The 24859-nt window shown below is 46.4% G+C and overlaps 1 protein-coding gene across 1 annotated transcript in view; it reads left to right on the forward strand.

Moving 5' to 3' along the window:
* Positions 1-24859, forward strand: part of DIAPH1 (diaphanous related formin 1) — a 1645861-nt gene that overhangs the window by 445969 nt on the left and 1175033 nt on the right. The window contains exon 6 of the mRNA XM_069654133.1: positions 20543-20620. Within this exon, the coding sequence (XP_069510234.1) occupies positions 20543-20620 (78 nt within the window). The remainder of the gene's footprint in view (positions 1-20542; positions 20621-24859) is intronic.

A 24859-nucleotide genomic window follows, 5' to 3' on the forward strand; every position in this document is an offset into this window, starting at 1 on the left:
TCTGGGATGGCTAGGTTCAAGGAAGGATCCGCAGTCTCATGACTCCAGGTTTCCGTGATGGGGCACACATCAATTTTGTTAGCAACTATATGTGTAGCCATTTCATCTGCATGTTTTACTAGGGATCTAGTATTTAGCAGTAAGCATTTTAGCTCAGAGATTGGTATGATCTTGTTTCTATACCCATGTCTTTTTGAGCCTTGGCTGGTATTCTCTACCACCCTTGTCATATCTTCCTGATTCAAAGTTATACCAACTTCAATAAGAGGGTTCTCTTGAGTGAGGTTATTTGTAAGTATATTGTGTGGTGTTATATTTGTTTCACAATTGGCATGTACATCCACCACATTATTACTCCGTGTTTTAGATGTAATGACTGTGGTTGGGCGGTGAGCCTTGCAAATGTCGGTACTTTCAGGATCGTATACCGTTGTTGGGGCTTGCCCCACAGAGCCGCTATCTAGGCTAACCACAAGTTGGCTTACCGTAGGCTGTAGTTCGGGTGAGACGTCCCTATCTGTGAATGTTTCTCGCCGCTGCAATGGCCGCCAGGACTTCTGCAATTCCCATTATAGAGGGTCAAATGGACCAAAAGGAGAAAAGGATACCAATCAAGGCTTCCTGCCCAGCTGTGTTCGCATCTAGGTTGCACTAATAAGCAAAGAACTACATAACAGCTGGTCTTTGTAGTTCAGACCAACTGCGGTAAGCGTGCAGAGAAACTAGCTCTGTTTTTACTCGCCCACCGAGGAGTTCCACAAATTAGGTTGCAAGGCAGCAAATATTGCTCAGGAGTAGTCGGGGGCGGGGGGGATACTAATAACAACACTCACAAGCGATCTAAAAGAATTAAAGAAGAATCTGTAAATAAAATGCAATTAAAATAAAGAGGTTAAAATGTACTATTAAAAATACAAAACTAGAAGCAAGACAATCTAGGATTGGTCTAGTTCTTTTTTTAACCACCACATTCCAGGGTCTCAATGCCCTTGCTTTGTGTGGAATGCCCGCGACAAGCTTTCCACATCTGTTCCTTTTTAGTTTTTAGTCATTTCCCCTAGGTCCTATAGAGGTTTTACCAACTACTTCATGAGACTACCTTCAAATAAAGGCTTGGCTACACACTACATATGTTTCACTTGTACTATTGCTTGGCTTCAACACAATTTGACTCTAACAGGTATGCAAACTTCCTAAAAATCTCTTGTAGAACAAGCATCCAAACACACAACTAAATTAATAAAGCAGGACACATGCTGCCCGAAAACCTTTGACTTTGATGGGAGGTTCTAGGTTGAACTACTGGACCCGAGTGAAAATAATTTCAGAAATATTACAAGAATCACAAGTGAACCAACCAAGACATGCAGCCTTATGAAACTCCCAACACCTGCAGGATGGGGATCCGTAATGGATATAGGTCAAATCATAGGCTATGATGCAGAATACATAACCAATTACCTAGCCCAACAATAACTTCAAAAACTTATTTTCTTAATCATATCCAAAAGTAAGAATAGTTGATTTAAGAAAGCCAACATCTGCTGGAAACTACAAAATCCAGGCGGGGCAGCTGATTGTAAATCATTTCCATAAAACAGGATGTCAAAAGACGACATTGTGACATATCACTCTTTATTTCTCGCCTGAAATGTTACTTTCATTAACACATACTGCCACGATTTTGGCACCAGCCTTCTCTCCATGGTGGGGTTGATACAGCCCGCAGTGCACTGTTTTAAGCATTTTGCCATGTGTTATCTCCTTGTCATTCAACAGAGGTCATCATGTCCACACATGTATGCTCTGTCCACAATGCGTGCATGAGTATTGTAGTGAAAGTTTGTTCAAATGTGCTTAAGCATGCATAGTTACCATAGCGTTTGTGGATCAGAGGTTAGAATGTTTTCAGAGGTAGTAAACATCCATAGGAGCTGTAGATTGGATTTTCCCCACCAGTGACCTCATAATTATTATTTACCCAACCCTCCAATCCTATTACTGTTTTGTGCACTATAAAGAGCAGTTTTTTCCACTATGTCACAATTATTCTTCAGGCCCATATTGGCCAAGATTTTTCTCTGCATCCTGGGAATTAGTTATGTATTTTTTTTTTTAGCTTTCGTTTTTCCTTTAAAAGGGAAATCTGGAGCGCTACAGTATTTGTTGCTGGTCAAGCATATCCACAATATAATGAGGCATGTTGGCTTCTTATGTTGAAAGGTTGTATGGTGATGGGAATTGGTTTGTTAGCTCCTGTACAGTAAGTTTGATTTAATGTGTCATTATCCACACCATTTAACTCTCGTATCGCCCAGCCGAGGCTACTCTTCTCCTACTCGCCAACAACCATCAAGAATACTTTTTGCATTTGTTGCATCTTAACTGTATCGGAAATGGCTGCCTTGGAATGTGTTAATCCATGCCTTCATGGTACACCCCTTATAGCATGCTGCAACAAAATTAATATGCACAATAAGACCTGTTTGTACAGTAGTTCTGACCTTTATCTGAATCTAAAATAAGGGCCCGTTACAGTTAAGTGCGTGTTTTAGGAGTATAACTCTGAACAACTCATACTTGGGTGCTTAATATCTGACAAGCAGATTCTGGCAGGGTTTCTGTACTTTAAGGCAGGAACTGGCTGTGGCCATGGAATGCCATTAGCCTAAATTTGTGCGTTTGCGCCCAGTCAACTCTACCCCTAAATCCCTCCCTCCCCTCCCACCCCCCGGGAACCTCTCTATCGACAATCCTCTTTATTTTATTTTACAGCCTCACTGGCTGTTCATTTAAAACAAAATTGGTTATTGGCACGTACATAGAACTACAATTTAAATCTGCTTGTTATGGGGTCAGGGGGGTGTTGCGCACAAATCACGATGGGCGCTCCCTTGTAGGGCTCTGGCGACCCTATGCTGTCCGCCACCTGCTCCTAATCTTGCCCATCGGACGCCCACACAACAATCCGAGTGCCTGACCGTGTTGCTGTATCCTTGTACTGCCCTGCATCTGGTGAGGCTGCCTGCTTGACCTGATCCAGGCGACTGAGGCCGTTGCACGGCAATGTGACAAAAGATTGAGGCCGCCCCATGAATACAGCCAGGGGTCTGCAGTGGTGCGCATTTACCAACCCGGCCTGAATACAGAGGTGACTCTCTGGTGTGTGACTGGGGGGGTGGAGGGGTGAAGGTTTGGGGACTTCAGCCGGCCCTCCGCCCAGGCCGGAATGGATTGCTGCTGGGCCATGCCTGCCGGCATCTGCCTTCTGTGACGGGAGCCGCAGAGCGGGAACCCGGGGTGACGCTGTGTGGCTGGACTGAGGTGCTCCGGGGCAGTGGAGTGCCTCGCAGCACCAGCCACTGCTTGTACTCAAAAGGGATTCACAGGGAGTGTGAATACACGAGAGGCAGAGAGGGTAGGGACTGATTCTTCCTCTGCTCTAGCGTCGGATTACCCCCTGTGGCTCCTATAGGCTCTATTTCTTCCAACTGGGGGATCACACTTCAAGGGCCCGAGTGAGGGGGCTTCTGCTTACCTGATTCCAGGGAAACGCTGCTCTTGACAAACACTAAGAGCCTTAGACTATACGTGCCCCCACGTTGTTTGCGATCCATTGCTGAGACATGGGGTCACTCTCTGGGGTGTAGGAGCCACGTAGCCCTCTGGTTATCTACTTTGGACCGATGCTAGACCGTGTCCTGTAAATACTGGTCCGAGGCACCCTGCTCCTGCTGGCGGTGCGTTCTCTTCCTTCCCTCTATTCCTGCTTTCATTCCTGGATGTTGGTTTCTCAAATTGGTGAACTGGGCGCTTATTTTTCAACATTGTCACTCTTCTACTGAGCTCTGTTGCTGCGGTGGTATCCACCACCTCGCTCAAACCACTATTCTTCATCTCCACTAGTGGTAGGGATGGTGCTCCTCCTTAAGGGGATTGACCGCTATGGGCTTCTGTGTTCATGGGCTGGAGATGAAGAAGGGATCCGTGAAGAAACGGAGCTCCATCAACATGTATGCAATTCCACCTTGAACTATATGTAGCGCTACGTCACCAAAGGACACTGTGGAGGTGGGCAAACCCATCACATGATGGCTTGCATGCAGTAGGGTTTCTCTGCTATCCTTACAAAGATGGATGGCATGAATGGTACAATTTAGCTCCATCAAATCATGCCTAGAGAAAACCGACCTACGATTGAGGCAGAAACCAGAGTGGGAGTGGTGGAGGATGACGTCTACCAGCTGAAAGCTGATGTCGCCTGATTAACCAAGCAGGTCCAAACTGTTACCAAGTAGAACGACTAACTCTAATCCAGATCGCGCCGTAACAATATCCGGATCATTGTGGTCCCTGAGAACAACCTTGATGGCTCAATGGAATATTTTGTCGAATCCACCTTCCTGGCCATGCTCACAAACCCTAAGCAGTCACTGCAGTTCTCAGTGGAACGGTTCCACCGATCTCTGGTGCCAAGGCCAATATCTGGAGCACCTCCTCGCCCTGTAATAGCCCGGCTACTAAACTACAGAGACAGATGCCATCCTGCGGGCCGTCTGTGAAAAGCAGAACTCCTCTCGGGGTCCAGCAGACTGCATATTTACCTGGACTTCTCTGTAGCCATCCCGCAGGAAAGGAAATAGTTCCTGGCACTGAAAAGGAGGCTCCGCGAGCAGGGCATAAAATATGCAGTGTTCTACCTAGCCAAAATGCGAATTGAGAAAAATGGCAAGATGTACTTCTGTACAATTCCGGTGGAGGCTGTGAAATCTTTAGATGAACGCTCTGCTAGGCCTTGAAACTCTTCATCTGGCCGTAGCACATATTCATGATACGTCTACCCCCCTTCTCTAATTTATTCTGGTAAAGTGCCCCATCTTACTTTACAGGTCAATGTGGGTGGATGTGACAACATATTCACAGGGGTTTCCACTGCACCTCAGCATTTTCTGTTTTGTACATCAGAAGAAATATTGATGTTTAATTCTACGTATTTCAATGGTTGATGTAGTGCTTGGGTTGCTACCCTTGTGCCGGCCTCCCCATGCAATGTTGCAAGTGTATTTTGGGGGATGCGTCTTTGTGATTGGGGGTGGGGGCATGAGGGTGGAGAGTGGGGGGCTTTTACTGATGGTGCTTCTTCGACAGGCGATGTCTGCACTGCATGGCTGGGATGGGTGAGCTTACGTACTTGAGCTGGAATGTGCATGGGCTTGCGAACCTTGTAGAAATGTGCAAGCTCATGCTTCATGTTAAATGTCATAAGGCCAACCTTCTGTTTTTGCCCGGGACTCATGCCTCAGCCGCTGGGTATGAGGGGTTTGCTAAGAACTAAGCTAAAAATAGGTTTTACACCACTCAGTCCAGGGGAGTAATGATCTTGCTTCATAGCTCTTTATCATTCCAGCATAGAAAGGTTTATGCAGACCCTTTAGGACGATCTTTCATGGTATATGGGTTGCTGTCCAGGAGTGAAATGATACTATTAATTGTTTACGGCCCCAATGTCGGTGATCCTACATTCTACACTGAAATTACGGATATGCTGGCTCTCTAACCCCTGATACCTATACTGTGGGGTGACAATTTCAATACCATTCTTGATGTAGATTTGGATAGATCTGGCCTGGGTTGTCGGTCGCTTACAAAGGCTGCACACGTTGTTTGTGATGGGATGGTTGAGCTGTGCATGGTGGATGGGTGGAGAGCTCTTAATCCATGTGGCTGTGCTTATTCCTTTTACTCCTCAGTGTACGCCTCGTTTTTCCGAATCGTCCTGTGGCTCGTTTCAGATATGTTGATAGGTGGGGTCACTAGTGTGGACATATTGCCAAGAAAATACACCTGACCATTCCCCTGTCTTGTTTACTCTTCAGCTTTCTGGACTAGCTAAGACCCACACCAATTGTCGGTTGAAACCTCAGGCGTTGCTAGATGTGGTTTTTTTAAACTAATCTTGGGGACCATGTAAAGTTATACTTTGATACTAATGAAGGTTTTGTGTCCCCGATGGGTATGCTGTGGGAGGCCTTCAAGGCCTATCTCCGTGGCATTGCAATGTTCTCAGAGTTTGGGGTTCTTAAAACTATCAGACGAGACATGAACCATAGTGAGGACAACCTTCGCCAGCTGGAGCACCAGGAGTCGACTCGTTCCCCCCGGCCCTCCTCCGTGGCACGCTCCTGCAGGTCAAGGAGGCGCTAGATACATTTTGGGCTAATGCTGCGAGGGAACTCTTGTTTCTTGACAACCCTCAGGCGGCATGACGATACGGCGCAGGTGAACGACCGGGTAAGCTGCTGGCTCTTGTGATCCGCCAGGCGATCAGTAGTTGTTGCATTCTGTTCAAGGCCAAAACAGGGAACCTGTTGCACACACAGGCTGAGATCAATCGGGTATTTCAAACCTTCTATTCAGATTTATCTGTGTGTGTGTGTGTGTGTATATATAACATCTAGTGGAAGCTGCAGAGTATTACAGTTGTTGTTTTCGAAACTCAAAGGGACAGAGACAGGGCATGCCAGTAATACTATCCGTAGTGTGACGTCCACTGTACCCATAATCCCTCACACGTCGAGGTCCATCAGATTGTTTTTTCCGCCATTCCAGTCGGACGCGTATAGCGAAGTTCTTCTTTCGGCGTAAAGCCATTGACTTATTTCAATCATCGATAGTTCATTCTGTCTATCCTTTACTTCACGGACCACCGAAACATCACGCAGGTGAAAACAAAGAAACTGCCAATCGAAAGACTACTGCGACGGACCATTCGGCCTTGGAAGGCGACCCAGGCCTTGGCCCAGACAGTAGCGAGAGAGGGGGGAGGTCATTTTAGGATGTATATGCCCCTTTTCCTACCCTACTTTCGCCCAGCTTCCATAGTTTGTAGTTAAGGACAAGACCCCATTTAAATTCTGCTCCAAGTGCAATCGTAAATTCCCGTGGGTCGACAAGCATTTAGTCTGTAACTTGTGTCTCCCAAGAGACCATGTCGAAACGTCTTGTTGAGCGTGTAGGCTCTTAAAGCCCAAGATTTTAAAGGACCGCTCCACAAAACGCTGGGCCCACTACGCCAGGCAACTCGAGGCCATGGAGGTAGAAGGCGCTTTCAGTGATAGCAGCAACGCCGCCGTTTCGCACGGCAAGGGCGACTGGGTAGCGCTGGCTACCCAAGCGCAGGCCGGCGGCCATGTTGTGGGGACTACACCCAGCGGCGGAAGCGCATCAAAATCACACACCACTAAACACATAACCCTAAGTCGAGACTCGACACATGGGTCGAGTGTTGGACAACGCATGGCACCCAGGCAAAGGTCAGCTGAGTCGATGTCCTCTGGGTGTTCTCGTTCGAGATCACCACACGATAGGACACAACTGTCGAAAGACGGCGAGGGAGTCACGTGCAAAACTCTCTCTGAAGGCCGGTCGTCCGCAGGCGAGGCTTCGGCCCTTCCCACTCCCGAAAGTCGACGCTCAGCGTCAAATCAGGTAGAAGGACCCAAACAGTCGGATACACACGCGCCGGGGGTGGGGATAGTACATAAGTTGTTGTCCTCAAAGACCCCTCATAGGGGAAAAAAACTTCAGAAAGAGAAGCCTAAGGAAACTAGGCCCATCCCTAATAAGGACAAACCTGTAGAGACTAGGCCTAAACAATCTGGGCTTATTCCTCCCACAGATGAAGACTTAAGACTTCTTCACAACCCTTGGTAATCCCAAGTTCAGCAGAATGGTCTTCACAAGACATAGATAGGTTCATGAGGAGAATGTCCTTTATGGCCAATTTCTACGAAAAGGACCCTGCATACTTCCAGAGTTTCCAATCCACCCCCCCACCACAGCTCCCTCTGGGTCTGAAATCTCTACTCTACCTTCTCAGCCCCCTTCTAAAAGGTCTCGTACAGAAACTCCAACACAGTCCTAGAGCTCTATGACCAGGACTCCGAAGACGAGGACCTCTCATTTGTAGAGGCAGCTGACCCTCAGTACGATGAGGAGGCAGCAGACCCTTATTATGGGGACGATGAGGACCAAGAGGCTGACCCAGAGGCCAATATGTACCTGGTAGACTCACCTGTCGATCAGGATCCTCCTATAGTTGATTCTCCTATTGACAACCAACCCCGTCTTAATGAGGTGGTAGCAAAGGGGGCAGAGCACTTTCAAATTGACACACAAGAATTGCAGGAGGATAAAGACTTTATAGAACAGATCCTTGGGGACAAGAAAATGGTGGCACAGTTTATTCCTTTACTCAAGTCTATACAGCGCAGGCTACAACCGCCATTAGAAGCCCCTAACCTCACACGGGCTCTGAACCCACGTTTAGATAAGCTTTTTAAACCCGCACCTTCAGACCCACTGTATATTAAAGGGCAGCTGAAGCCAGACACGTTAGTTGTAACTACAACTAGGAAAAGAGCAGGCACCCCCTTGCTTCCTCTGAGGCTGCACCCGACAGGGAAAGCAAAAAGATATACACCATGGGCAGGAAAGTCTCCTCCTCCGTGGCTTACCAAACCGGAATTGCAAACAATGCTACCCTTTTGGCCAGTTATAACTGCCAGAAATGGGAGGTGGTGGCGGCTCTACTATAGTCTGCCTCAGAACCACTGAAATCCCAGCTAGCACAGGTGGCAGCAGACAGGAAGGCAGTGTCAAGCTGCTTACTTAACACCAACCTTGACGCAGCAGACAATGCAGGGAGAATCATTGCTCAGGGTACTGTTACCAAACGTCATCAGGTTTCAGGCCAGAAACGCAGGCCACACTAATTAAAATGCCTATTGAACCCAATGTGCTCTTCTGCAAGACCGTTGAGGACGCCCTTAAGACAGCCAAAGACGAGTACGACACATTTAGATCATTGGGCCAACTCACCAACAAGCCACCCGGCCAAAGGGGTAATGGAAATTTTCGCCATTTCCGCGGCCAAGGTTCTCAACAGGGATCCAATTACAGTCAAAACCAAAGTTCCTTTTGGGGAAATAAACAGTCAGTACTCCCAGGGCTATCCAAGAGGACAACGCAGAGGTCGTGGTCGGGGAAACCCCTCTAGAGGTGGCAACCCACCTCAGAAGCAGTGACATTCCGCTTTAGGTGCCCTCCCATGCATCTCCAGTAGTAGGGCACATTTCAAGCTTCACCCACGCATGGGAGTGTATCACCTCAGACAGATGGGTGCTATCCACAGTAGCAGGCGGATACTGTATCGAACTCCTTCAACGACCCCACGACTACCCCCACGACAGAAGATCCACTCAAGAGAACACCAGCGTATCCTCCTCGAGGAGATAGCCACTCTTCTAATAAAGGACTCCTTCAAAGTCGTCCTGGCCAACCAGGTAAACAAGGGTATTTATTCAACTTACTTCCTTGTGCCCATGAAAGATCTAACAATGTGCCCAGAATTAGATTTGCGTCCCTGCAAACAAATATGTCAAGCCACAAAAGTTCTGCATGACTATGTTACAAGAGGTAATCCCTCTACTACAATAGGGGGATTACATGGCAACATTGGATATGAAAGATGCCTATTTTCATATTTCAATGTTCCCAGAGCACAGAAGATTCTTGCATTTCAAGATAGTGAACCAGCACTATCAATTCAAAGTGCTGCCCTTTGGAATAGCCTCTGCTCCAAGGGTATTCACAAAGGTACTGGCAGTGGTGGCAGCGCACCTTTGCAGGGAGGCAATCCCAGTGTACCCTTACCTGGACGACTGGCTCATTACAGGGGAGACCCCCACCCCTAATTTGCAGACAAAACATTCAAAAGACAATCAACCTTCTTTCAATTGGGCTTCTCCATCAACGAGAAAGTTAAACCTAGTGCCAAGCACTTCCAAACAGTTCCTAGGAGCTGTCTTAAACACACAAGAGGGGTTGGTCTTTCCTTCAGAGGAAAAAGTCCAAAATGTGTTACTGCAAATACTGCATTTTTAGGCCGGCCGCCGGATAAGGGTGCGCAAAGTTTTGCGTTTGCTAGGCATGATGGCATCTTGCGTTTAACTAGTTTTTCTAGCGCGCCTGTGCATGCAACCCATGCAGGAGTGATTGGCGAAACAGTGGTCTCAGGCAAGTGTTTAGTGGGGTGGTCTACTGGTCGTTTCGCCAACACTTGAACAAAGTTTTCGCTGGTGGACAAGGGAAAATCTGCTGAAGGGGAAACCCTTCTACGATCCAAAAATAGAGGCAATTGTCACGACCGATGCCTCTCAGCGGGGTGGGGCGCTCATTACCTTCGGGCATTCGAATCCCATTTAAAGAACCAATCCGTGCAAATCCTGACAGTCAGCACTACAGCAATGTTTTAGATCAACAAACGGGGCACATGTTCTCCAAATCTGTCCAGGCTTGCGCAGCAAATTTGGAAATGGGCACTCAACAGAAGATGTTCCTATCGTCACAGCATGTTCCAGGGGAACTCAACTCTCTAGCAGACTCATTGAGCAGGGATCCCCTACCAGAGGAAGACGAGTGGTGTCTACACAAAAGACTAGTAGAACACCTCAATAGGGTTTCCCCACAGGACCTGCTTGCTACAAGCGAAAACAATCAATGCCCAGACTTTGCGTCCAGGTTCGCCCCATGGATGAACTGGCAAGGGAAATTTGCCTATGCGTTTCCACCAACACCTCTCATGAGGAAGGTGGTGAACAAGATCCACAAGGAACCGATGGTTATTATCCTAGTTGCACCCATGTGGGCAAGACAACCACGGTATCCACATCTGCGCAAACTGGCGATGTGCTATCCCATCAAACTCCCGTGCCTGTACAATCTACTCACTCAGCACGAGAGACTGAGAGTCCACCCGCAGCCTCACTCCATGAACTTGGCAGCATGGCTCCTGAAGTCATAGTTCGGACATCTTAACTGCCACAGGGATGCATGGATATCTTGAAAGAATCAAGAAAACCAAATACTAGACACTGTTACTTTGACAAATGGAGAAGATTCGTAATTTGGTGCCAGTCTAAACAAATCAACCCCATAGAATGTACTCCTTCCCACATTTTAACTTGTATGCTCCATTTGCTAGATGCAGGGTTCGTATTCAACTCCCTAAAAGTCCACCTGGCGGCTTCATCAGTCTACACCACTTCCCATAATAGGGTTTCATGGTGGAAGGTGCCTATCATCAAGGCATTCATGGAAGGAGTAAAGAGACTCCACTCTCCTATTTCTAACCCACTGCCAGGATGGGATCTCAACGTGGTACCAGCTAAGCTCATCCCCCTTTCGAGCCAATGCACAAGTCTAGTCTAAAACACCTGACCTACAAAACCGCCTTCTTAGTGGCTATCACTTCCATAAGAAGAGCGAGTGAAATACAAGCATTGTCAGTGCAAGATGCTTTCTTTGTTGTACACAACGACAAGCTAGTTTTACGTACGCACCCTAGGTTCTCCCCTAAATTAATCTCCAAATTTCACGTAAACCAGTCAATTGAGCTACCAGCTTTCTTCCAGGAACCCAACAGCTTTGCTGAGGTAAAACTCAACACATCGAGTGTGTGGAGAGCGGTCCTATACTATGCAGAAAACACCAGACCGCTAAGAAAAACAGATCAATTGTTTGTCTCCATAGTGCCAGGCCGAGAAGGTGACCGCATTTCAAAGAATGCCATCTCTAGGTGGATAGTCAGATGTATCCCACTGTGCTATTCCCTATCGGATAAAACACCGCCCTTTACGCCCAGGGCTCACTCCACGAGAGGCACAGGAGCCACCCTGGCTTTCATTGCAAATGTCCCCTTGGACAGTATTTGCAAAGCAGCTACATGGAGCTCAATACATACTTTGACTCAGCACTACTGCATTGATGCTCATTCCAAGGCAGATACACAAGTGGGACAAGCGGTTCTAAGACATTTATTCGCTCATGAGCCTTCTCACAGCCCACCTCCCTCCTTCTTCTAACACTGCTCGCTAATCTGTGCACAGCATGTGATCTAAGCAGTTTCCACAAGCCTCAGAAGGGATACATTACTCACCATAATCGTATTTCTGATGCTTGTATCTGCTTAGATTCACATGCGACCCACCCTTCTTTCCCCTCGGAGAGAAGGCGCATGTATGCTTATGAGCTTGTCTGATACGCATCTGCTTGGATACAACTGTACTCACGCTACACCTCATGCTACCCCATGTCAGAAAAATAACAATCTGAGGGACCCCGACGCGTGAGGGATCATGGGTACAGTGGACGTCACTCTACGGATAGTATTACTGGCACGCCCTGTCGACGTCCCTTTTTGAGTTTCGAAAACAACAACTGTAATACTCTGCAACTTCCACTAGATGACTGCCAATTCACTGCATGTGACTCTAAGCAGATACAAGCATCATAAATACGATTATGGTGAGTAATGTATCATATATATATATATAGAAAGTTTGTATGTTCAGTATTGGCTCCAGCCCCACAAACGTGGGTGGGCTGAAATTTAGGTCTGAGGTCCGCATACCAGTCTGGGATGTACTGGCGATAGTGTAATCTTGCCATCCCCACCCATTCGCCTTGTCCAGGCCGGGGTCTGGCCCTTTGCTATCAGCATAGGCGATTTTGGGAGACTGACGATTTTGCAATTTTCAAAAAATAGGAAGTTATGACACAAAAAAACATACACAATGCTATAGCAGACCCCTGCGTGCATGTCAGCTACAGACCTGTGCAACACTGGGTGGTACCGCTAGTATTCAAATAAAGACACTTGCTCACCAGAGGCACAGAAACTGCTCTTCTGAACACCCGTGAAGACCTGCTCTCAAATCTTGACACTAACATTCCCTCCGTCCTCGTTCTCCTTGACCTCTCCTCTGCCTTTGAAACGGTTAACCACCTAATAGCACCCCTCTGTGACACCCAGGAAATCACAGGTGAGGCTCTGGCGTGGTGAACCTCCTTTCACCTACGACCGCCCATCCAAGGTGGAACTCTGAGCTTTTCTCTCGACTGTAGCTCTCTCAACCTGTGGCGTTCCCCAGGGATCTAACCTATCCCCCTGGTTCTTCAACATCTATATGGCTGCCCTGGCACGTGTGAATTCTACTTTCACCTCTAACTTCCAGTGTTACACGGATGACACACAACTATCTTTCAGGCTACCCTCAGCCTCCTCCTCCTCGCTCATATCTGACTGTTCGCTATTCAGTCATGGTGTTCTGCAAACAATCTCTGCCTCAACGCCAGTAAGACTGAGATTGCTTGCATTGGGACCCCTGCTCCCGCTCTGGCTGGCCTCCCTTGGCCCTGTGCCTGCACCCACCTTCGAGACTATAAAACTTGGGGACATTTATGGCTCCACTCTGTCCCTCTCCTCGGACATCTCTAAAAAGTCTATCAGCTGCACCTCCTCAGAGGTACTCTACCTTTCTCACTTTCCCCCATCAGCTCACTGTCTCCAGAGCCCTGGTTCTCTCTAGGCTGGACTATTGCAACAACCTCTTCCTCAACCTCCCCTCTTCTGCCCTGCACCCTTTGCAACTCATCCAGAACAGAACCGCAAGACTTAACTTTGGCCTCAAACCCAGGGACCACATCTCTCTGGCGCTGAAATCTCTTCACTGGCTCCCCATGTCTGCAAGGATCAAGTTCAAGAACCTCTTCATTGTTCACAAGGCTTTCTGGGGCCTAGCACCCACCTACTTGCAATGCTGCCTACTTAAATACTGGCCCTCACAAGCCCTCCGCTCTTCTACCTCCAACCTTTTGCGAGTGAGCCAGTTCTCCAAGCAGAGATTTGGAGGGAGATACTTCTCCTCAGCAGGTGCCTCCCTTTGGAATAGCCTCTCTGTTGCCCTCTGTCTTGAACCTGATCTTAAATTCTGGAAACTCCTCAAGAACTTCCTCTTCTCTTCTCCTCTCTCCCTCTACCCTGCTAACCCAGATCTCTGCTCTTCCCTTCTCTCCCTCACCGCTTGCTGACTGGCCGCCTGGTGTACCTCAGTCTCACAGGTTCCTGGCAAACCCGCCAGTCCTCTTTCACACTTTCATCCGGGCCCTATCCCCCACCCACATTCACTGCACTTGAGAAACAACGCAAAAGAGTGGCTCTCTCTGCGCTTACCCCAGCCCCCACCGACCAGGTGCACTTGGACCTCCCCTCCCTTTGACCGTCTGTGCACTTGCACGAGCCGTACGCACCGTGCCTGAAGTTTGTCTGTCTGTTCTCACTTGTCTTCACCCCTTAATTGCACTGGTACAACTGCAGAATCGCTGTCAGGCCTATTTGCTGCATCTCAAACTGTTAAATGTATTTTGCGCGCTTACTCTACCTGTGCCGACTATTATCATCTCAGAATTTCAAGGGCTCTATTTTTTTCCCTAGTGGTCCCACCCTCCTTGAGCGCTTTGAAACACTGGCTGTGTATAGGCGTTTTATAAATAAACAATACCATACCTACCATCCCATACCCACTGACGCTGTTAAACTGTTAGACGACCTCCCAGTCACACAACTGTCAATGGAAGCCAGACATTAGCTAGAGATTCCCATCTTTATGGATGACACTGCTCGGGCAATTGATGCTCTACCTGCTAGGAAAGTTGCTGGCCTTGACGGCCTTTCTTCCAAATTTTGTAAGGATTTCAAGTCTTCTCTGGTTCCCCTCTCTCCACAAGGTGCAGATTGAGGCTCATGAGTAGAAAATGCTCCCCAGCACTATGCGGGAAGTGGTTATCACGGTACTGCTAAAGACCAACAAACCTGACAATTGCAGTTCTTACCGTCCTCCCTCTTCGATAAACTCTGATGTAAAGATCTTTGCCCACTACTTGGCCCCTCGCTTGACACTATACATGCCTCACAAAATCCACCCTTCCCAATCTACTTCACACCATAGGCATATCTTAGCTTTAGTACTGGGGCTATCAATGGCCCTTAGCAGATGGATTTCCTCCCAAATAGTCAGCAAAGGCTTCCTTTCAGTATGTTAACCCCTGCACTAAAAGCATGCCAGCATTGGATAAAAGTAAAAAAATGTACATGATGGAACAACTTTAAAATGGTCCTTGTAGTGCTGAGAAAAGAGGGCGATTCCAACAGTCACTATTACTCCAAATTAATGTCTGAATGCAGTAATTGCCTAGACCCAATCTGTTAACGGCACACAGCTCAAAAGTTATCCAAAGTTCAGTGATGGAGTGGTTTTGAGAGCGCCTACCTTTAAAAGAAAGTGTGAAGTGTGTACCTTTTTAAGAATTGTATTTTTCTAAAAAGTTACTGTGATGTACTTTCTCTTTTTCACCTGGCTAGAAACCAGCATATATTCCATGTGTGTTGGAAGTTTTCGATACGGGGTTGGGGGTGGCCCAGGGTACTGTACTCTATAAATGTATTCTTTACCTAAGGTTATTTTACAAGACCGAGAAATGGGAAAACACAGCTTCAGATGTTGTTTTAATGGAAAATGTATCCGATGATGTCATCACTCCTTTTCCGGGGATAGCCTCTCCCTATGTGGCCAGGGAAAGACAAAAGTTACCTGATCCTGACCACAAACCTAGGGGTGGAAATTTTGGGGGAGGACCACATGGGGGTGGGAGGGAGGCGACCCTTGCGGGGTTGTGGGGGTTGGAATGCGTCATCAGATGAGCCATGGTATCCCCCCCTTTCCTTTCAATGACACTCCCTCAATCTCTCATCTTGCAACATCTATGAAGGCTAATGACAGAAACTTTAAGAATTCATAATTGAGTAAAATAGATAATGAGACGAAGAACATTTCCCGAAGGAAGATCACTAGGATGAACCGAAGTGAGAAGTCTAGTGTTTTGACTAATCTGATTGGTTCCAAACAACTGCCTTTCCCAACGCAGGTGTTCAAATGCATTATAGCTGACGGGCAAGGGCGAATTCCACTGGGCAGCTGCTACCAGGGAAGCCAAGCTGTCAGCCAGACAGTCAAGCATGGAGACACCAGATGAAAGCAGAGAATTTTCCCGAGCACGGGTTGGGAACCCAAAGAGTGGAGAGCGAGGTGAGCCAGCGGCATAGAGAGACGGGAAGGTAGAGGCTGGACCGGAGACTCAACCCCAAGGGCACCAAAAACTCAGAAGTGAGACACTAGGCAGCTGAGAAGTTTCGTGCCTATGAGGGAAGCTGGAGCGTGGGGCAGACACTTTTCCACCACAAGGCAGAGCCGCATGCATCACGAAGAGAAGCCGAAAGTGAAGAAGGACCCGAGAAAGGTTGAGGAAACCATCACAATGCTGGTTAGTCCTCAGTAGCGGGTTGGGACGCCGGGTTGTGGTATTCCCTACCGAAGATGGGAAGCAAAAACCCATGGTCTACATCCTAAATGTTCTTCATAGTCCCAGTACTTGTGGAAGTTGGAAGTACAAATACACGTGAGTTAATGACCTTGAAAGATAAGAAGAAAGAGGAACTTGGGGGAGCTACCATAGCCCCTTTTGTTTTTGGTAACATTGTGAGAGTCCTGTCAGGAGAGTATGCCTGTCACAGTGAAGATTTGGAGGCACAAGAGAAGATCGATACCCCTTGGAATTGTGTATGTGCAAGACCTGGCAGGAGAGTATACCAGCTATAGTGAGTCTGGGACCTGCACCCAATTATGCTGAATTATGGTGATGCATTAAGGAGCATGCACCTTGTTCCTTTTGAAAACATGATAGAACTCAGGGGGCCAGAACAGAGAACCCCTCCCACCCTGAGAGTATGAATTACAAGAACTGAGAAGGTTCAAGGGAAGACACAAACGCCTTGAGGCTGCGAACTTTGAGAGCAGAAGAAATCATAGGGGAAGAGTAACTCCTTACCTTTGTTGAGATTGTGGAACTTTGTTTTAGATAACCTTTTTGCTTCATAGACTGGGGCCAGAACTTTGATTTACGAGCCAGTGGCTCCAAGACATTTTCCCTTTTGCACATTATATTTAGTTCTAGGAAGTGAGGGTCAGGTTATGAGGTGGACCCCGATGGAGTACTTTTCTTTTGGACAGCCTGACAAACCACCGATTCATTAGTTTGTTTGGAAGAGGCATCGAAACCCCTCTTAGTCATAGGGACAACAAGGAAATTCCCCAACCCTTTTCATTTTTATAAAAGTCAGAACGACCAAAATGACAACTTTGGGTCTGCCTCTTACTACTGATTGCTCACATTTTTCTCCCAAAGGCCATACTGTGTGAGTCACCCTCATTTTTAAGCGTGTTTCTTGCTTTACTTGTATTACTAGTTTCCCACAATGCCTTCCAGTGGAATCGAAAACCTTAATTCAATTCCAAAGATATCCTATTCTCCATTGACTAAAATGGGATCCCCTTCCAAAACCATTTGATTTAATTTGCTTTCTTGCAGTGTATATTGTGCAAATTGTAATAGCTTATCCATGTCATTCACAAGTTGTATCACAAGCAACTCTTCTGTCTCTACTAGTGCTGGACCTCGTACTGGAAAACACCTTGGTGGAGGCATTGCAGACTAAGTCACAGGACTATCCTATTCAGTGGGAGAAAGACCAGGGTGCTGCAGCAAACTTTACACATATAGGTTGCTGAGGTAAAGCTGGTGCAGTAGTCTTAAAAAATTTGCAGCACCCTCCACTGTCCCTGCCAGTGCTCCTCAGACTACTTTCTTCACAACATTTTAGGCAGACATCCCTACAGTACGCCTATGCACCTCCTCTTTGACACCCTTAATACCAAACATGATTATTGGACCAGATGGCACCAATGCAAAACTTCCCCTGACACTATCTATTAACACCCCCCCCCCGCCCCTTCCATGGCAATGTCCCCCAACACCACTCACTGTTTTGGATACCAGCCATTGCCAAGTTGATATCTCTGATTTCTCCTTGCATTCTCTGTCCCATTAGCTTTCTGTAGTAGCACTTGTTGCTCATCCTCACTCCATGGTTCTAAAAAGGAAGCGCTCAGGTACCCCCCACCCCCACCCCTCCTTGCCCAGATTACCCCTGGGGAGCCATTAATACAAATAATGAGTGGATCAATCTTTGAAACTACAAGCACTCACCAAGTCAGATGGGTCTGCATGCTTCAAACATTTAGCGAGTTTCGAATACCTTAAACTATACATTTGATGGGTTAGCCAACCAGCAATCACTGCCTTTTAATTTTAGGACCAATATTCTGTCCTCTGTGTCTAGCAATGCAAGAATACGATGGTGAGTTATTGAGGATGTAAAGTCTCCTTGGCCCCCTGCTGTGCCAGCCATCCCACCCCACCACACCTTAGAAAAACAAGGCTCTGCCGCATCTATCGCTCCAACACACAGTGCCTCCAACCTTCACACACACCCACATTGCTGCTATAACCCAAAACCACATTCCTACAATTGACAATCCCCTCTAACTGAAACTATTATACAGCAGTGCTATTTATTCCAAACTTCATGTTGAGTTAATAAAACGTTAATATACAAAAGTGAAATGATATGCGTTCTGTTATAACAAGTGGTGGTGAGACTTGTGGAAAAACAAGAGTCCATAACTTGATTTTAATTGACCATCAAAATAACTCTTCATTTAGAGTTGTATAGAATGAACATGACCATTGTATCCTAATCCGTACATAGTGCATTGCTTGTCAGACTCCCTCTGCTTGGTGATTTCCCCAACATTGCTGGCCTCCCCTCTAAAACTGCTGTAAAGAAGCAAACGCAAAACCAACTGGGCATTTAGTGTCAATCCACAGTGGCACAAAAAGGGCATAGCTAATCATGAAGACAGCTTGGGGGAAAATCAGTTCTTGTCCCTCCAATGTGAGGAGAATTCATGTTTCTTAATGGGAGTTGTACATGTAACATTGAGAGGCACACACCATAGTTATGTGAAAATGCTTCAGATTTGGCAGAACAGCAGTGCATATTTGGAAAAGCCATAAAGCCCCTTCATTACAAGTGTTTTGACTTCATAACAAAGAGATGCGATTTATTACAAAAATGGTGTTAAAAAACAATTGGGCCTTGCAGTCGAAGTGTGGCCCCTGTATACCTTGCCCTTAACGTTTGAGAGGAGGGGGCTCCCATCTCCCAAGGCCAGTCCTCTTACTCCGAACAGGTCGTATTGTAGTGCCAATTCACTGCCAATTTTGCCCAAATAATTTTACTCCAACTCATGCTAAAAGATAGCACCTCCAACTCACTGTCATTACCAAGATTTAGAAGAGATGTGATATAAACTAAGCCTCCTTCACCAATCGGGAACACCAGAAGGTATGTAGTTTACATGTAGGTTTATTCTCTTAGATATAAAGTAGAGAAAGCACTGGGACATCCATCTAGCCCAGCACATTAGGTCCAACTGACACCAATAGAACCCAGCACTCCAAACATCCATCAACACTCCACCTAGAGTCCAGTGACATCACCACACCAACACTCCATCTAGAATGTCAGTGACATAACCACCATCACAACACTCATAGCCATAATCAGGCCCAGCACAGATTATGACAAGATGCGCTCAATTGAGAACTATGTGAAGGGCCACAGTGCACTCTATCCAGTACAGTACCATAGGAGACTCCAAGGTGCACAAGACTATTTGAGGAAATAGGTCAGAGACCAAAAGCAGGCCATGAAATGGGTGCAACTGCTTGTGCCCCAGTAAACTGCGGACCTAGTGGGGAGATTCCCACAACCATGGAAGGAGCACGACTGCATTTTCCGAAACTGGAGCAATCTGAACATCCCAGATCGAAACCATATTGACAACCTTTACCGCATACCCTTTCCACAATACAGGTCATACTTGCAAACTACCTTGAAGGATTTGTGCCGATTATCATCGAAGGAAAACTCTCAATGGCCCTACTTGACAGTGACTAAAGAGCCATTCAGAGAGACCAGCTGTAGTTATTCACAGCTATATTCCCTCACATGAGGAAACCTAGTAAGTTTGGCCGTTGTAGCTTGGAAGTGCCTTTGTTACATCCATTTAAGGCTACCACCTTTCACAAAAGATATTTTGAATGAGATCTAACCTCATCACCCTAACCCTCATGCACTACCAGGATTTCAGATCCTGATGCACCTGTAGTTAAAGGCACCAGTTTTTCAGTGTTTAGCACCCTTGCCCAACTCTGCAGGTGCATGGGCTTATACACTAGGCTGCCATATTGACTATTTTCCTGTTTTAGGTTTATGTGGCTGGCTGATCTTTCTAGGGACACTTTTTTGAAATTATGTAATAAACTTTGAATGAGCACATCTAAAATATACAAGTTTGGCAGGCTATTTTGTTTCTGAACAGCTGGCGAACATTTGCAAATATTGGGAACCAAACAGCTCACCAGGTTGCAGAACAGAGTCTTGTGCCTGGCATCTTATAAGAAATTTCATGGCTTAAAGCTTGGGCCGGCCACAAATCTGAGTATGTTTAGTATTTTTTTCATGCTGACGGTTTTGTATTAAAAGTATTGCATTTGAAGCATGTAATCGTGCATTTAGGTTTGATAAATTAATGGAAGGTTGGATTGTTCTTGTCAATGAATGCAGTGCCACTATTGAAACTATTCCAAGCCTTATCTGATGGTTCTTTTTTGTTTATAGCTGGGTGCAGAATTTTGGCTCAGACGGTCTCTCTAGCCTGTTGGAGATTTTGAAGCGACTGCAAGAAGAATCAAGCATGTAAGTTAAATAATGCTTTTATGGACAAAATGGGTATTTAAAACCTTGATGGTTGATAGCATGGATGTAGAGTTTTGCAATGGAAAGTGGGTGAAAGGGGGTTATATTAAATTGTCAGACGAAGGAGAAATTGCAAGGAATACAATGTAGTATACTAGCGCACTATCTCTGTACATTCTGTTAGCCAATGAGGAATGGAAAATAATACCAAAGTGCAAATCGTTAATGGGAGAGGAAGATGGAATTTTAAACTTGAAATGGGAAGGTTATAGTAGGTAGGTGCTTACTGGTTGAGATCTTTGCCTTATTTCAGAGAAATTGTATTTGATATCAATGTATTCCTAAGTGAGTGGACGAGGTAAGCTTTGTATTGGAAGTCGTTCTAGTTGGCTTATGGCTGATATGTTTTCCACCAGTTCAATCTTTAGTTGCAGGGGCTACTTTAGAAGTAAGCGAATGTATGCATTTCTTTTGCCAATTGTCCATTTAGTTTCAAAGTGCCTCGCATTCCACCTGTATGCAATACGATTAGGGTGTGTGTGATTCATTTGTATTAAAGGATTGATGCCACCATAGATCCCAACCATATGTTTTAGTATATCTCAGAGCAAGGAGTCCACAAACATATGGGTACATTTCATCAACCTAGTGAATTAAAAAGCAATATCTTTGATGCCATTATAAACCTCATGCCTAAGTCTTTTAAGGGTATTAGAGGAGCCAGGGTAAGAGTCTAGACAAAAAGAAATCTATATTAAGATATTGCTTGTTGCGATATAGGTGAGGATGTTCCCTTGTAATTTTCATTTTGGAAGCGTTGTGGACATATAACCCATTTGAAACACTGTACATTTGTCACTGATAAGAGGTCACTTATTATGGGCTTGTGTGAGTCAAACTGTCGGTCAACATGCTCTGGTTCTGCCCGCCTAACCTGAAATTGCCTCCACCCTTAGTATGGAAGGAATTAGACTACACAGAGTTAAATGTTTTTTGTAATTGAAGAACCTAAGTAATTAATACTGTTAAAAATTCCCAAAAGAAATATAATTAAGTGGAAAAGGAATGGCTAATAAACAATTGCAATGTTTTTTTGGGTGTAGTACAATGCAATTGTGTATAGAAGTGCTTAATGCTACCTCAAGGCCTGAAACGTTTATACTAAATCACTATAGCATTTGGGAGGGTGTAAAGATCATTGGACTGGAAACCTCTTTTTCCCACTTGATATGTCAATCTGGCATTACCTGTTTGAGTGGCCACTCTTCATTGCAACTAGTAGTTGTATGTATTAAAACATTGGTCATCCACTCAGTAGGCCATATATGACTAATCAATCTAGAAGAATGACGATGGGAGGACGGTTCCTCTTGGGTGTTTTTCCCTGCATTGCTATACCTCAATAGTTTTACACAAGAAGTGATCCAAAGGAAGACCATATGCATCTCAATAATTGGGTCACATATTAACAAATATGCCAAAGATATTAACTTATTTGGCATCATCACTCGCCCAAATTTGGCTATTTACACCCTGAGAATCCAGAATTCCCAATCCATGAATACTTCAGAGATTCATGGCATAAAGAGGTTGACTATGTAATTCAGGTCTGTATGTGGCTTGCTTTATAGTGAGTTGACTAGTCTGCCAGGTCAATGTTGGGAACCTGGTGACAGTCCACAGCTAGCTCTTCTTGATAACAGATGCATACATAAGCTATCTAGATACACACTCTGTGACTCCTGCTAGTCACCAGTTAAAGCATTTTTGTATACTTGAAAGTTAAGAAGCAATTATTTATTTAGACCCTGCGTCAACAGGTTGGCACAAAACACAATCTGGCTCAGATGACCCTTTCCATAAGTTTTCCTTCTAGATCATAACTCTAGAAACATGTTACCTAATGTAGAACTACTAGTGTGTGAAGAAATCATGAACTTCTGAATATAAGGAGGTACAGGAAAGGGAAACTGGGACGAAGACCATGAAGTCAGTGGGTCTTGACAAAAGGTAGTGGTTCTCTAAGCCTTCCTTCCCAGTGGATCAGGCCAGGAAAATACACTTAAAAAGCCAAACAGCTTTTCAGATCTTCCAAAATAACCTTTGGAAATCAGGAAGAATCTCTAAACTTTCAGATGATTACCTAAAATGTATTGTTTACTATCTATAATGTGAATGTTTGTCATTACTCCTATGTCCCATCTCCTTTCCTCCATATTTGTGAGACTTTCCGTCCGACGGGACCGGAGTACTTTTGTAAAAAAAGTATCAATATTTTTTGATTTTTGGCCGCCTTTTGTTTTTACATGGGGCCACCGCACATGTCATAACCCCCCACCCTCCTGAGCTCCGCATTGCCATTCAGTCCTTTTTTCTGTGCGGTCGGGGATGGACGTGCTAGCATCACCGGGAATTTGTTCTTATTCCCTTTGTCCTTCCTCCTGCTCAGTTTCCACGGCCATCTCGTCTGGGATTCGTGCCCTGTTCTTCCTGCAAAGGTTGTTTTGTGAGGGTGGATCCCCATTCTTTTTGCCTGGAGTGTCTAGGCAACCGAACATTGCTGGGACTCCTGTTTTTACTGCGACTCCCTCTCGGTCCGGGCACTCCAGCTTCATCTTCGGTGGGAGGAGGTGGTTCAACGCGTTCCTCCACCACATTTACAGCACTTCATTGACAAGAAGAAACGCCCAGTAAGTTCTTTACTTTTTAGTGCGCCCCGGCCAGGGTACTCCTTCCCGGGGTCTTCCAGGACCGGCAAGGGCTCGAGTAGTATCCCTGGGGTGTCTCACAAAGGGCCTAATAGGCACCCCAGAGGCTCCTCCGAGGGTTCCCATAGTGGGCCTGCCAAAACCGGACATTGTTCCGAGGTTCCCCGTTTGGGGGCTAAAGTTCAGCCCAGTCCTTCTATGGCTTTGGCTACCGGGGTTCACCCTGAGGTCTCCTTTTCTGGAGCTTTCCTCACTGATACCAGGGTACACTCCCTGATGCAGTTCTCCTCAGGTGTCGACAAAATGGCGGCTCAACCTCCGTGGTCCATGGCTGCCATTTTGGATACCTCTTCTACACCAACATTCACAACGAATGGTGTGTGGAGTATTCCTTTTGGGGCTGAGCAGTTTATTCCACGCCCTGTGGATAAGAAGAACCCGTTCCGCCCTTCAATCGATTGGCGTGCCCAGGCACCGCTGCCTTACACAGTCCTGCTTCCTCCTGGTTCTGCTCCTCTGATCTATGTGGACCCAGCTGGTGGTGGACCTTCCTGGCAACCATCCTCATTGCGTTCATGGGGGTAGGCCCCTCAAGGGCCTCTACCAACTCCAGGGCCTAGACTTTCATCTGAGGATGCGTTCTTTTTGAAATTTCAGACGCTCATGCACCCCTATCCCACGAAGGCATACTTTAAGGGCCTTTGTAGAGAAATCAATCTGGTTCCTCCTGTAACTCCTTTGGGCCCCGGCTGTTCCTATGCAGGCCCCGGTGGTGCCACTTCCTCCACCTCTACCTGCCGGACCTCCACCAGCACTTACTCTGCTTTCCCCAATAGAAAAGACGTCATGGGATCGGTCAAACCACACTTTAGGCCCTGAGTCCGCTTCACTGGACGAGGGCCAAGCGGACCAGGACAGCGATGAATAGCCCCACTCTATTAGAGTTTATCATGACCGTGTACTGGATATGATGGCTTTACTTGTCGCGGGAGGATAGCTCGGGGGCAATGTGCTCACCTTGGAAGCAAGACAACACAGAGCACCACAGGTGCGATCCCCGGGTCCGTGCTTAGAAACCTCTGGGTATTAAGCACGTTCTAATTAACCTATCATGTCATATACTTGATATTCCAGTGCCCGAGGCCCTCACTCCACAGGAGGGGCTGGAGCCTTCACTCTGTCACCTAAGGAGTGCACCGGCCTGTTCCTCCAAAAGGACGTTTTTGCAGAGGCCCGTGAGGTCTGGGACAAACTCCATACCGGGCTGCATCTCAACAAGAGGATTGACGCTCGATACAAGCTTCACGTCTTAGAAGATATACCCTTGTCTGCTTGTCTCCTCCCCTCATCAACGATGGTGGCAGCAGCTACCCACCAGTACAAGTCAGCCTCTGCATCCTCGACTGCAGCAGCCCAAATCCTTTATAAAGAGTATAAACATCTTGACGCCATTGTCAAGAAAGTCTCTTTCAAATTGGCGCTCCAACTTCGTCAAGCTAACACCAAGCTCATCCTGGCAGCAGCCAATCTT

Source organism: Ambystoma mexicanum, chromosome 3q, assembly GCF_040938575.1.
Source record: "Ambystoma mexicanum isolate Mex_15411 chromosome 3q, UKY_AmexF1_1, whole genome shotgun sequence".
In the NCBI taxonomy this organism is placed as follows: Eukaryota; Metazoa; Chordata; class Amphibia; order Caudata; family Ambystomatidae; genus Ambystoma; species Ambystoma mexicanum.